General features: G+C 45.0%; 1 protein-coding gene across 1 annotated transcript in view; it reads right to left on the reverse strand.

Moving 5' to 3' along the window:
• The window catches only part of CMTM4 (CKLF like MARVEL transmembrane domain containing 4), a 57,130-nt gene extending 48,328 nt beyond the window's left edge, over positions 1–8,802 (reverse strand). Inside the window, exon 1 of the mRNA XM_033127974.1 lies at positions 8,451–8,802. Coding sequence (XP_032983865.1) covers positions 8,451–8,636 — 186 coding nt within the window. The 5' untranslated portion in view covers positions 8,637–8,802. The remainder of the gene's footprint in view (positions 1–8,450) is intronic.
• Positions 8,803–15,407: the final 6,605 nt, after the last annotated feature.

Here is a 15,407-nt window from a genome sequence, read left to right on the forward strand (position 1 = left end):
GATACACTTTTAAAACTTACAGTGAAAAAAGGCAAAAATAATTACACTGGCATGTTATTTCCATACTTCCTCCACAATATTTTCCACTTAGGACAGAGCCAAGAAATGTATTTATTTCTAAATATATAAATATGTGTTATTTTTCCCTTATGGATCCCAGGTCTTCAAATAAGTGGACCTTACAAACTACATTCAGTAATAATCCATGTCTTTTTTTTTTCTTTCTTTTGTTAGACAGACACATCTCTTCCATTGTTTCTTCATGTCTTACCATGTCCAGGCGCAGTTTTAGATACTGGGGAAAGGCAGGGAACTTGAAACACACGCCTCTGCTCTCAGGAAGTGATCTTCTCATTGGATGGTACATAAAGCAGGATGAGGGGACACAGTGGGGACTGTGGTGTGTCCTACTTTAGACAGAGTGGTCAGGGAAAGTTTCTCTGAGACAGAACAAAAGAACAGTAGTTCTGAAGAACAGTCAAGTGGACATTTTTGGGAAAGGGGTCGGGGGCAGAGGATGGAAGAATAAACCTCAAATGCAAAGAAGTAAGTTCATCAAAATGTTTACCAAAGCTTCTGATCAACACGAAATAATCAGTACCATAACATGCCAATAAAAAAAGAAATTGGCCTTATTCTGTTTAATGCAGTTTACATAGACTTTTTGACATACAATTAGTACTCACCCCTCAGTCTGACTCCCAATCCCCCATTTCTACATTAATAAACTCTGGACTCCCTAGGGACTCCCCTCTGAAAATCAGTGACAGACCCGACCATTTTATGTGGAGACAAGGCCACACATGAAAGGCACAGAGATAAGGGCTAGGCCCCCCCTTTAAAGTGAGAATTTTTCACAGAAAACTCCTCCCCATCAAGAAGTTAAACTGCTTAAAAATAAGATAATTTCCAAATACTAGAAAAGCAAGATCTTCTCCCGAAGGAAGTGTCCCTTTCTGAATTCTGTACCTTTCCACTCATCTGTCCCCAGTCAGCCTCAGGCCTGCCCCCAGCCCTGGACCATTTTGAGCTGAGCCTTTGGACATTGAAATTGGCTCTTCACCACCACATGAGATGCTGAGGCCATCCCCTTGGCCAGGGTGCCTTGCTCACTTATTCTCTACCTCTCCCAGTCTACCCTTCCTCCTTCGGGACTCTCTGAGCCCCACCTTGCAAATGACTCCAAACCCCAGCTCATACCACCCCACTTTTTACTTCTCCTGCCTATCCCCCAGGAATAATCTTATTTTCCAAACAAAAATCTCAGGATACATTATCAGTACATAGATACTTGCTATAGGAATCGCTTTAATTTTAGTGCTTGGAATATTGCATCATTTAAAGCAAAATGATTTTTCAAAACGTAGGAGGTACTTACACATGGTCTGATGAGACAGCACAGGAAATTGAGACTGTCTGGGAAAATTCAGACTCTGCGCTCAGTCACAGGCCTTTGACTACTGCTCTATTCTCTAACAAACAACTTTATTTTCCAAAGAAATCTGACATCATCCTACAAAAGGACTTGGAACTACTTCCAGGAACAAGAATAAAGAGGCAGTGGTAGTGGCTGTGAGTGCAAGGCCAGAATGTTGTTATTTCCAGGTTATTTCAACAGCTCAGGGAGCTAACAGGACCAGCATGGAAAATAATCAGCCTCGGCTGCCATGCAGACCTCAGCTTTGGTGGGGTGGATCACGTATGTGCTGCAGCTCAGGTAAATCTAGAAGCACGCCCCTCTCCAGCACCCAGGTAGGCAACCATCCTGCCAGGAGGGAAATGGATCTTGGATTCAGCAGGGCACCGACTCGCCTGTCCTTGCCTCCTCTAAGTGTCCTCTGAAGTGCCATGGCCTGGGACAGGCTCTTACCACTTTCAAATTAAAAACAAAGGTCCTCCAGGGCTATCAAGAGAGAATTAATTTGGCGCTGGGACCCAGGAGGAAGCAAAAGGTTTTAGTGAGGTCACCGTTTCCCTATGTAAGTACTTGTGGGTAAACAAGCCCTTCGGTCTGTTGTAGAAAGAAATGCTTGACCAAATCCATAATTTTTCAAATGTTCAGAAATTTAATGATATTGCCCTTGATGGTAAAAGCACTTCTTGAAATGTAAGGGAAAAAATGATAACAATTCAAAAGAAGAATGTAGGCCATATTAATGAAGCATTCTAATAGCAAAAAAATGGAAACCACAATCAAGGGATTTTATGCGGTCTTTGGAAGAAAAAATTTCCAAAGTTCTTTCCATTTGAGCCTGTCATACAAAGTTTTTATTTCTAATTTACTTTAATCATACAATGCTTTTTTTAATTGAGATGTAATTGACATATAATGTTATATTAGTTTCAGCTATACAACCTACAACATAATGTTTTGCTATTTGTCTATATTGGGAAAAGATCACCCCAATAAGTCTAGTTAACATGTCACCATACACAATTACAAAATTTCTTTTCTTGCGATGTGAACTTTTAAGATCAACTCTTAGCAACTCTCAAATATGCAATACAGGATTATGAACCATCATTAACCATGCTGTACATTATATCCCCATACAATGTTTTAAATAAATAAAATGCAGGTAAAGTCCTTTCAAATTGAAGAAATTTTGCCATTAGCAGCACCCGATGTATTAAGTACCTGCTATTGTGCAGAATATTTGGGTCTTTCTAGTTTCTTCAAGAAGTCTGTATTATCTAAATCATTCTCCTCAAGAGCCTCCAAATTACAAAGAAAGGAAAGTAATAAAAGGTTAAAGATTATGGTCAGTACATTAGCCATAAAGCTAATCTATACTAAGAGCTAATAACAGCTCACACTTTAGTAATTTTTGAATGGAAGATATTTGCATGTGGTCTACAATTCAAAAAGTATGAAAAGCTATACCATGAAAAATCAATCTCCCTTCCAGCCTGGCCTTTGGTCACCCACTTTCTCAACTTGTATCACTGCACAGACATTCTATAATGGCAACAGGTTCTGATGACTTGGTACGTGAGAGACACTTCACGAAGGACTTTGCGTGGAAGTCTCTCTGGTGTGGGCAGTAGTATTATCACTGGCCCCGATTTCCAAGTGAGGAGAGTGAGGCCTGAGGTGAACAGGCCATTGGCCAAAGGTCCCGTCCCCCACCAACCCCCCGACACACAGATATACACACAGAGCTCTGGATAGAAGTGACTTCGCGTTAGGTTATTCCCTCTGCCGTGAACACTCTTCCACCAACCTTCTCCATCCATTTGCTCAGCTAATTTAACTTTACATTTACGTTTTACAATTAGTTTGTCTCTAAAAAAATCTTGATGGATTGTGGGATTGTGTTAAACTTACAGATCAACTTGTGGAGAATTGGTATTTTAACTATAATGAGTCTTCCAACCCATAGACACAGTATGTCTGTCCACTTATTTTAGATCATCTTTGATTTCTTTCTTCAGTTTTGTAGTTCTCAGTGTGGGGATGCTGCACATTTTGTTAAACATGTACCTAAGTATTTCATTCTTTTCAGAGCAATTATAACTGATAAGGGTTTTTAATTTCGGTTTCCAAAGATTTGTTGCTAGAATATAGAAATAGAATTGATTTTTGTGTGTTGACCTTGTATCCTGCAACCTTGCTATAACTCTCTAGGTGCTGTTTTATAGACTCCCATGGGATTGTCTACATAGACAATCACGCGCATCTTCAAATAGGGACACTTGTTCTTTCCTTCTAATCTACATGCCTTTTTATTTTTTTGGCACTGGATGGTGAGAGCAGACGTCATCACCTTATTGCTCATCGTAGGGGGAAAGCACTCCCTCTTTCACCACTATTAGCTGTATACATGCACGTTAGCTGCAGGTTTTTAGTAGATGCCCTTTTGTGGGTTGAGGAAGTTCCCTTCTCTTACTAGTTTGCTGGAAGCATTTATCATGAATGAATGTTGAATTCTGTCAAATGTTTTTTCTGCATCCATTGACATAATCATGGTTTTTTGTTGTTGTTGTTCTTTATGTTCATATGCTGGAATACATCTATGGATTTTTTTAAACGTGAACCAGCCTTTTGTTCCTGGGATAAATCACAACTGGTTGTGGTGTACTATTCTTTTTACATAATATAGCTGGATTTGAGTTCCTACTATTTTGTTGAGGATTTTTGTGTCTGTGTTCTTGAGCACGATTGGTCTGTAGTGTTCTTTTCTTGAACTGTCTTTATTCAACTATAAAATAGATGCGTAGTATACACTTTTCTGAGGTCTTGGATGATAATTTTACTATTTTTAATCATCATAAAAACTTAAGAGTGGTTTTATCTTTGCTTTTCTCCAAGTCCTCGACCAGGAAGACAACTTCCAAAGATAACAACAATCTTCCTAAGGGAACATGAGACTGTTTTACAAGGAGCCACTTTAAGGTAGATCTGAGAAAGCAATGCAGTGAAACCCATGACTTCACCGCCATCACCTGCACAACCCCGCCCTGCCCCAGAAAGTCCCCCAGACAGCAGGATCCATGAGGGACTGTGCTTGACTGGCTTTGGATGAAAACAAACATGGTTTCCATCAAATAAGAGATATATTATAACCCTCCCCTGAAATGCAAATAGCACATTTGTCTTTGAGTTACCTGGGAAAGTACCTATCAAATATTCACTCCTTCAAAGCTCAATCATTCATTATCTCCCACATGCTACTATCGAGAAAGCCAAGACCCAATAGAGTTAAGAGATTTCAAGATCAGCAGAACTAAAATTTGAATTTAAGTATCTCCTGTCACCCAACTCTGTTAGAAAAAGTCCTACAAAATGCAATGCAATGTCAGAAGGTCAATCAGGCATGGGAGGAGCTCAAGAAAGGGATGTGAAGCAAGAGTTCCCAGAGGTGTCTTTTCAGGAATTGAAATGCTGATTCTGCTCTTGGCACTTTTAAGAAGACACTTCCTCACATCGTGGGAACCTACCAGGGCCGATGAGTGAGGAGCAGGAACATCGCAAAGGAGCTGCACACCCAGAAACAGCACATTTCCCACCAAGAATTCAAAAACCTTGTGAGTCCATTGCTTCAGCATGTACAAGTCACCCAACCCAAAAGGTCAACAGGCTGCCCAGAGACCAGAGAAATGTCCTTGGACTCAAGGTCTCCTGCTCTGCTAGTATGTGAAACAACTAAAAATGATGTGTTTGGGGGGCGGTAAAGAGCACTCCAAAACCAGACAACCTGAGTTCAGATCCCAGCTCTGCCACATACTAGCATTTCAGGTGACCTTGAAAGACTCACAACCTCTGTGCCTCAATTTCCTCATCCATAAAATGGGGATGTCAACAGTAGAGTAAGAACTCACTACATAATGCCAGCTGTTACTATTTTTCAGAAAGTCTTGTCCAATCCAGGCAGTCCTTCTGACACTGTCTTTACACCACGGTATATGTGATAGCATGCCTTTTCTCCCAACCCCACCCCAAGAGCAAAACTCTCTCAACAAAGTTGATGGGGGAGGAAGCAATAAGAAAAAGGCCTACATTAACTATTTCATTAAATGATGTCTGGGAGCTAAAACCCAGTAAGCACTCCTAGAATCCACACTCATAAGGAAGATGGTAATTTAAATCAATAGTTTAAACTCTTTTTCCATAAAAGTACAATTTTACTGTTTGCTATAATGACCAAAGGAGACATTCTCCCCAACTAAGAGATAGATATGAGTTTAATTTTTAAAAGAGACAATCTATGAAAATGCACTGATTCATTTTCATAATATCTCAGATTACTTTCACAATCAAATAAAATTCCATTTAAAATATCAATTTAACTTTTAAATTGCCAAGAAGTGACCTATCTTTAATTCAAATATGTAATTACAATTTAGGGTTGGCATTTTCACAAGTTTCTTTAGAGACAGGAAACAGCAATTAGCAATAATGATAGCTAACGTTTCTTACATACTAACTAAGCGCCTAATAAACTAGGTGTTAATTTCTACATATTACCTCATTCTCTTATTCCTTTGAGGGAGGCATAGGCTCATTTCAAAGAAAAACCTCAGCCCTGAGGTTGACCATTAATGGTTCTGACAGAGAACTGATTGCTGGCACCTATGTGAGGTTTTAATACTAACATGATATAGTAAAGACTCAAACTGTAATGTGCATGTGAATCACCTGGGGATTCTTGTGAAAATACAGCTTATGATTCAGAAGGTCTGGGATGAGGCCTCTTATTTGGCATTTTTTTCTTTTTTTTTCAGTTTTCAACATTTAACAATCCCCAGAACTATTTTGTAACTACTAATTTGTATTTCTTAATCCCTTCACCTTTTCTAACAGGCTCTCAGGTGCTTGCGATGCTGCTGACCACACTTGGAGTAGCAAGGATCTCCAGGTTGCAACAGACCACAGACCACAAAAAAGTGTCTATAAAAACTAAAAGGAAAAAGAAGTCAAATTGTTCTCCAAAATCAGATTAGAATTGATGCATATTTCTTGCTGGGATTCCGAGCTTTGTAACATCTTAGAAATATCTTCCTAATGACTTTTCTTTTCCAGTTTAAATTTATATTCCAATTTCTTGGAGTTTTGTGGGGGTTTTTTCCACGAAAAACCCTGATTTTTATCAAAGCTGAGAAGCCAAGTACAAGGAAGCCTGTTTCGAGTTGCCATACCCTTTAAGCAGGTCCCCAACCTGCACTCAGCCATGCATAGCATACCTCTCGCTGTTTAACGTCTAGAGATTAGACAAATGGCAGAGTTAGTTGAGATTTTAGGGGCTGGGCCCCAAAGTTCTTCCAGATGAAAAGGAAAGCTCTACAACAAAATAACACTTTACCATACCACTGGCTTCCATTTCTGGCCTTAGGTGACAAAGTTCCAACAATGAGGTGATAACTGCTGGATAACATTTTATACAAACTACTGGGTTTCAATTCTTTTACCAGATCCTTTGAGTAGCAAGTTCTATTTACTTTCAAAAGTCCATAGAATAAACAAAGCAAGGTGCTTAGCAAGGCCCTAAATTCTACGTAGGTCCAAGTTCCTGCCCTGCTCTCTTTTATTCACTTCTGATTATCTCTGCTGCACTCAAACATTGGCTAGCTGCCTCTTTTAAAAGGCAGTTACACACTTCCACCCCCACTCTTGCCTAACAGCAATGCCTAACTACAGAACCAACATATCTCTGAGAACATTCCAGCTTATCGGATAAGGTCAGTTTAAAATTCTAGAGAGGGATAACCTGCTCCAATTGTCTTTCCTTAGAGCCCTTCGAAAATACCCTCCAGCAATCAGCAGAACAAGCCTTTCACCCAGGAGAGAAAACAGTGATGATTCTGCAATTTACAAACAGTGAGACCTTTATTTAAAGGGTGTCCCCATATTATATCATTTCCAAAGAACGTTTATCTACGTACTCAAGTCAGCACAAGAAGCCCAAACAATGCTTGGAAGAAACAACTGTGCACATATATTACAGCTCCATGCAAATGGCTTCTCTGCCTGAGAAGTCTATATAAAGTTTTGCTGCCCAGGTCAGAAGGAGGCCTACCTGTGAAGGGCAATAATCCCGACAGTTTTTTTCTGAAGTGGAGCATGTCCTGTCCACAACAGAGCTCAGCAGCTTTCCAGAGAGGCCTCTTACAAAACCATAAAAAGGGGGCAGGGCTAACAGACCCCTGCCCTGAACACCCTAGAAGCTAAAAATACGAATTCTGAGAAAGGAACTCTACTATAGACAAGACCAACAGAAAGTTTCCTGTTTCTGTTACCTCCCAAACTGGCTGCCCTCCCAGAGTGGTTTAACTCTGGATACCAATTGGGCAATGCCAGCCACGGTGCTGGGGCGGAGGGCTCAGAGATGCAGATTCTGTCTCCTAGGTTAATGAAGAGGAATCAAAACTCTGCAGTATAAACTGGAGACTTTCTTGAGCAGATCCGGGGCTCCCTCACTGCATCTAGGCAACATGTCTCCATTCCACAAACACGTATTGAGCGTCTTCCATATGCTAGGTACCGGGGAGGATACCAAGCCACAGTCCCCGGGGGTGAAAGCAGACAGAGAAGGACCATCAGAAGGGGTGGAGGTTGTGCGGGCCCGAAAACGTGCCACACGTTGCTATGACCAGTAGTACCCCAGGGACAGCATGACCCCGCAAGCCAACTCCGCGGACCACCAAGCCCCAAAATGCAACAGGCTCGCGACAGCGAAGGCGGGAGTGGACAGGTAGGCCCTGGGGCAGGTGTTCAAGTAGGAGGTGCACACCTGAGATGGCAGGGCTGGAGAGGGCAGAGTCCACAGAGGAGGGGAAAGGGCGGCCCGGAGACCCCGTGAGGGAGAAGGGGTGCGAGGAGCGGGGGATCTGGTCCCGGGGAGCGGGTGCGCTGCAGTGGCCGGCCGGGCCTGCGCCCCCCGAGTGGCGCGGGGAGGAAAGGCGCGCGGCTAGGCCGCCTGCCGGCACCTGGGGCCCCGCCCGGCACCTACCACTTGGGCGACCTTGAGGCAGCCGAGCGCACCGCGCAGGTAGTCGGGGTCGCAGCGCAGGCCTGCCAGCCCGCGGCGCTGGCTCACCGGCTCGGTGGTGGGCTGGTACGGGCTGCTAGCGCCCGAGATCATGGAGGTGCTCGAGGCCTCGCCCTCGAAGCCGTCCAGCTCCTCGCCGCTCCGCATGTTGCCGCCCGGCCCGGGCCGCCTCGCGCGGCCGGCCCCCGGCGCCCGGAGCTGGCGGGCTCAGCGGGGCCGCCGCATCGTCGCTGCCGCCTCCTGAATGACCGCCCGCGGCCCGCCCCGCCGCCGCCTCCTCTGCGCCCGCCGCCGGCTGCGGCCGCGGATCGGTCCGCTCGGGCTCGGCTCCCGCCGCCTCGGCAGCGGAAAAGGAGGGAGGCAGGAGCGGGCGGAGAGGGAAGGAGGCGGGAACCGGCGCGGCGGGCCGGGAGGGGGCGGAGCGAGTGCCCGCCTGCCGGCCGCTCGGCGGCGCTCCGCGGCTCCGGCCGGGCGGAGGTGGCAGCCGACGCCGCGGAACCTCGGGAGGCGGGGCGGGACGAGGCGGGGTGTCCTCCGGCCCCGCCCTCACCTGCCCGAGCGCGGGGTCCGGGCCGCGGCTCTGTGCCTGGCGATCCCAGCGTGCGAGGGCACGGGTCCCGGAAAAGGGGTCATGGGGACCGGGAGGAACCGGGGCTGAGGGTAAGGGTGGAGATGGACCCAGGGGGCACATAGTTGCTGCCCCAGGGCGCTGCCTCAGTTTCTCCTATGGAGGCAGTGGGATCCTCTGTAAATAGGCTGGGGAACTTCCAGGTGAAGACCAAAATGCGCTGCGCGACCCCCGTGCTGGGAACAGTGCGCTGCCCAGAGTGGGCCTGACTCGGACTGTTTGGCTGACAAGAGGGGTTTAAGTGTCTGGGCTCCCACACAGGGCGCCTTGCAACAACTAGTTCTGAGGCCAGGGCGGAGCAGGGCAGGAATGAGGAGTACGGGTGAGTGGGGGTCGCTTTGGTACCGGTCTGCAGGACAGACACACGGTAAATATTTGTGAATAATTCCCAGTTTAAGCTCTGAATCCACCGGCCTGAGAAGGAGCCCTAGCACACAGTAGACCCTCGGTGACTAAGGTTAGTTTCCTCTTTGCTGAAAAGGTTTTGCGATCTCTTTCTAATCATCAAGTCACGTTAAACACAGGCGTTTGCGCTAAAGGGCATTAATTAGGGACCAATTTACAATTCAAGTGTGAAGGCGAATTTTAAGCTTAAGTAAAACATTGACTTTCTAAGAAGTCGCTTTCTAAGACTGTCGCTTTGGTTGAACTCTTCCACACCACAGATGTGAGGAGAGCTTCCCAAACTCTAGGCACTTAAACAAGGCACTTCACGAAGATTACTGTTGCCATTTCACAGGAAAGAGGACTAAGACTCTAGAGCGGAAGTAACTTGCCCAGGCCACATGATTAGTTGCTGAGCAGAGCCCAGGTTCCAAACGTTTTTCACTATACAATGTTGCCTAATATACAACTCAGAAGGAGTTGTGAACTCCAAGCTGAGAAGCAGTAAATATATACTATAACTAAGGTGATTTCAATTTAAAGGTCTCTCACCTTTTGGTTACCAAAGATGGGAAAATACAGTGACTCTAATTAATACTCTATTCAACCAACAAATATTTATTGCGCATTTATTATGTGCTAAGCAATATGCTAGGGACTGGAGTCAGCCTGCCAGTTAAATATGACAAGTTGAATGGTTGGATATAGGCTCTGGCCTCAGCTCTCTCCTAAAATCCCAGTGAAATGACAGTTGCAGGGGTTTCCTTCTTAAGGGGCTAAAACCACTGGGACAAAGAATGGGAAACAAGGCAACAGCAACAAAATGTTGGAAGAGGAAAAGCAAATGGGTAAGCGGTAACTGACAGGAGATCCAAGAAAGCTAAACCCTAAGCTTGTACAGTGATAGACGGAAATGCAACCTTGGTTCTAGCACAGAATAAAAGGCTCTGAGACTCTGGGAGGGGCAGCACCAAGCACATCTAGAAGTGGCAGTGGAAGCGGGAATGAAAAAACAAGATCAGTTGAAAGTCTTTTAAAGAAGCAGTTGGATCCCTGGATTCCCCTCTCATGCCCTTCCCCCAAGACTGGAGGTTTATTTCCTGGAGAAGGTAAAATAGAGGGTCTCTTAGCTAGTGATGACAGTTGAGGGCAGGGGTACCATACTGAAATATATATATATATATACACACACACATACACATATATATATAATTATATAATGTTATTTTATAATTATATATTATATTTATTATATAACATACTATATATTATACATAATTTTATAAAATAATATATACTCTTATATTTGTATGTGTCTGTATTTCCTTGGATATTAATATGAAAGCAAAAAAATTTCAATAGAAGAGTTAAAAAAGAAAATCTCACAGGAAATAGAGCCAAAAGACAAAGAGATGGAAAATGAGAGAGAAGAAAATTAGAGAAACAGTTCAAGAGAATAAGAGACTAACAAGACTTTCATAAAGTTAAAAGAGAAGAGAATGGAGGGAAGAACATATAAAATGATAATTCAATAACACTTCCAAGAACCAACAGACATGAGTTTTGGATTTAAAGGACCCACCAGTGCCCAGTATAGTGAGTGGACATGAACCGGCACCCAGCCACATCAGACCACTGGGGCAAAGAGAAGATCCTCAAGGTTCCAGGAGGAACAGAGCAGGTTTCTTTATAAAGAATGGGGAATCAGAAAGGCATCAGACTTTTCCACTGCATCTCTGGTAGCTACAAGGGAACAGAGCAAACCCTTTCACCTCCTCAGGAAAATGAACCCCATCTAGAAGTCTGGTTCCAGCTGGAGTGTCAATCAGGTGTGAGGATCCTTAGAAGACTCTTTCAGACATGCAAAGACTCCCTCTGTCTCTTTCTCAGGAGGCTGTTGGAGGAGGACATCACTAGAAGAAGGATTTAAAACAAGGAAGCACAGGATAGGGGATTCAGGAAAGGGTGTTTGCCACCTAGAGAGAGTTGATAAGGATTCCTAGGATGAAAGGAGGAGACGCTGCCCTGTGTAGCAGGGCAGGGAGTCAGCCAACCCAGACTGGAGCAGCCAGAGGCTTCGAGAGACTTCTTCAAGATGAAATTGAGAATACATTTGAATATACAGGAAAGAAAGAAACATAGTTTGGGGAAAGTTTTGAGATAAATTAGTGACAAATGCATAGGAAACTAAGCAAATATTCATAGATATTAACTGCAGGGAAAATAAAATGATGTATAGGAAAAAAGTATGGTAAATCACATGGCTCAGCTATGAATAATATTTGCATAATAATATAAACAATGAATGCTGACCTAACCAAAAGTATGTGACCATATTAGGAGGAGAGGGTGGGGGGCCAGGATGTCTGCATGTGTGATAGGGAGAAGGGGAGGGTGTACAAGAGACCTAACTGCTCATCATCCATCGCGGGAGATCAGTAGGTGCTTAAAACTGAAAAACCAAGAGGCAGCAGTAGATGTATGTTAATTAAAAATATAAAGATAAATACAAAAATAATCAGTTACAAGTTTAAAAGTGTTGCCTTTGAGAGCAGGAAATGTAGTGTGGGTTTTAGGCCTTGTAGAACTATTTGACTCTCTCAACCATGTGCACATATAACTCTAATAAAAATAAAAAGCTAAATTAAAAACAATTTTTACAAAAGGCACTTGAGAATCAGTGGTGATAGAGCAGATAGAGCCCCTGCCAACATAGATGTGGAGAGCAAGTACTGAACCCAGTAAATACAACAGTATGTGCTGAGTGTTGCTCATGGTGGTATGAAAACTTCCAGCCAGGATTTAATTGAGTCCATGAGTCAGAATTTCAACTGAGATTTGAAACATAAACAGCAGTTAGCTAAGCAAAGAGATGGTTAAGAGTGGGTGGAACAGTGTTCTGGGCAGAGGGAATAACATGTGCAAAGGCCCAGAGACCAGCAAAAGTAAGGCACAGTGAAGAGGCTCAAGTGCAGAATTCAAGGGGAAGAGGACTGGCAGACAAGACCTGACGCTGAAAGGTAGCTTTGGGCCAGTCCCTGCAGGGCCTCGTGGCCCATATGAGAGGGTGGACTCTGAACGAAAGAGTGTTAAGCAAGAGAGTGTCCCCATAAGGCCTGACTTTTAGAATGTTCTCTCTGGCTTCAAGAGGGAGATGGATTGAGAGGAAGCAAGACTGGAGGCTACCCTTCCAGTACTTATTAACTCTTTCCTGTCCCTGGACTCTAGCCTGAGTTTATTTTCAGTTCCAAGGACAGACTCACATTTTTTACTTCTGTTTTTCAACAGAAGTTCACAGACTTCCACGGCATTATTGGGAATCCCACATAGCACTAGATAAAACTTGGTTTTATTGTGCCTTCCTCAATGTTAAATTGCAATACACCGTGAGTCTGTGGCTATCGTTGTGCCTCCAAGTGTGTCTACGAGTGCTGAAGTCAAAATGAGGATAATAAATGATAGAGAGAGAAGCAGGCAGCCCTTGGACAGGTCCCTGGGTTTCAGGGTCTGGTCCACATATCCAGGGCTGACTCAAGACAACCAGACTCAGGAGAGACTGATGAATAAAGCAGATGCTACTTTATTAATTGCTGCCAGTGGAGAGATTCTGCCAGCAACTATAACACTGATGCTTATCTCAGTTCCTGAACTCATCCTGAAAGACCTGCTCAAAGTATAGTATCCTTAGAGATGGGTTATTCCCCCAGGATACCCTGATTCCACTGGATCAACCCTAACCTCTTCCCAAGTCCCTCGGGCTCACCTTTAGCCCTGGCTTGCTTGGCTCCCTCCAAGGTCAACCACCTTCAAGTCTGGGGACTGTCACCCCCCCTCCACAAGCACACTGATTCCGTGGACTCATGGAGAGTCCCCACGTCAAAAGCATTGGTCCCACAAAGACCAAGGAATTTAGATTCTAGATTCCGTGAAGGGCTGGGGGTAAAACACCTTCCCAAACTTGTCGGTGTGTGTTTTGCCCCTGGAGGCAGTGCCTGATAAGGGTAAGGAGAAAAGGGGTGTGGCTTCACTTAGTTTCTTACTCAGGCCTCTCCCCAGGGCTTCCCTGTGAGTGTTGGGGGTGGGAGTAGCTTTTCCTGTAACTTCAATTAAGCAATAGATCTAATCTACTACTTTTAATAAGCTCAGTAATTAGCAGAAGCCCTAGAGACTTCTACCTCAAATAGAAAAATATAAACAGTGACGGTGAAGTAGAACATTTCAAGCATAAAGTATATGGTGGGAAGACCGATTAAGTTTATCATTCACAGTTATCAATATTAAGCGTGAACTAAACACTCGAGAACATCTCATGTTTCATATTACATGACTAACAACTTGGTTTGATATGATTCCCTCTACTTTTAAAAGGCCTTTCAAAGAAAAAGTACCCATATAAATTCCTTATGTCTGAGGGATTAGACTCAAAGATGTAAAAATAAACAACCCATTTTGGTGTTTGAAAGCAGCAGATGCCCCTGTCTTCCATGGGGGGACTAACTGGACTCCCCCAGCAGTATTCCACCCGCCTCCAGGGAGGGGCCGAGGCCTGGGCAAATTCCAGGCGAAGTGGTTCAGGGGTTAGAGTTAACTGCTACTTCTGAAAAAACTTGTCCCTTCAGCCGGAAAAATGCTCTCCAAGTCTTCTCTAAAAATAGTGCTCGCCGGGATTTTCCAGTTTGACATTCCTTTGGTTCCTATGACCAAGGACAACCCGAGCCAATCCATCTGCAACCCTTATTGGAGCCTCTGGTGGAATCCCACCCTTTGTGGGACCCAAGTTTACGGTTCCTGCTGCCTCCAGTCCCTGCTGGCACTTGACAGATCAGGGGAAGATCCATCTGCTCAGCAGCTGCCTCGCTTCTCCCTGGCTGCACTCTACCCTCTCTCCCCATGGCAGAGGAAGGAGAATGGCTTTCTGGGGAAGAAGGTGGAGAGAGTGGTTACAAGGCAATGTGGGCCTTGCCGTCATTTACCTCTAGTACCTGTGCTCATGTGGGGCCGGGTGCTGGCTGTGTTAGCCTGTGAAGCCCAGGAAGCCGCTGAGGTAGCCAGAAAGTGACATACATAAACCAAATATTTGCTGGTGGCCCACCCCCATGTGCCAGGCACTGGGCCACATGCTGGGGCCCCAAGGTTCTCACTAAAGAACGGTGGGGGCAGTGACTATGGAACCAGAGAGGACATGCTTCTTCTGTCCACCTAGCATCCACAGTCTTGCACCCCCCGCACCCCCCCGCCCCCTCTTCTAATGACAGCACTCCCACCTTGTTCTGGGGCTACTCCTCTTCTACTTCCACCTCCCAGGTGATGGCCACTCAAGAAGAGGGGACACCTGACCCAATAATGACCACTCATGGTTCCCTTGCATCCTAGATCTGCTCAGGGTGGGCATGGGACCTGAGCTGAGCCACTGAGACTCCTCTGGGATTCTTCTAGAATGCAGAGGTTCACAAACTTCCATGTGCAGAGGAATCACTCAAGAGGTAGAGTCTCAGGACCTCCTCCAAGAGTCTGCTCAGGCCTAAGGTGGGGGACAGCGATCTGCGCTACAAGTATCCCCAGGACAAGGCCAGTGCAACTGCCTGGGGCAGGAGAGGGCAGGGCAAGCTTCAAGGAGCTTAGCTCACTGAGCAGCACGAGACCCTGCCAACTGCGTCTGCCTTCTTGAAACAGTCTCCTTGCTTGATGTATGGCCGCAGGCTCTCCTGACTGTCCTACCTCTCTGGTTGCTCTTTTCAGTCATCTTTACAGGCCTGGCCTCTAGACTTCAGTGTTTCTCAGCATACAGTCATCCCCCCTTATCTTCTGGGGATGCGTTTCAAGACCTCCAGTGGAGGCCTGAAACTGAGGATGGCACTGAACCCTATATATGCTATGTTTTTTCCTATACATACAGGCCTATGATA

Source organism: Rhinolophus ferrumequinum, chromosome 15 (assembly GCF_004115265.2).
Source record: "Rhinolophus ferrumequinum isolate MPI-CBG mRhiFer1 chromosome 15, mRhiFer1_v1.p, whole genome shotgun sequence".
NCBI classification, from domain to species: Eukaryota; Metazoa; Chordata; class Mammalia; order Chiroptera; family Rhinolophidae; genus Rhinolophus; species Rhinolophus ferrumequinum.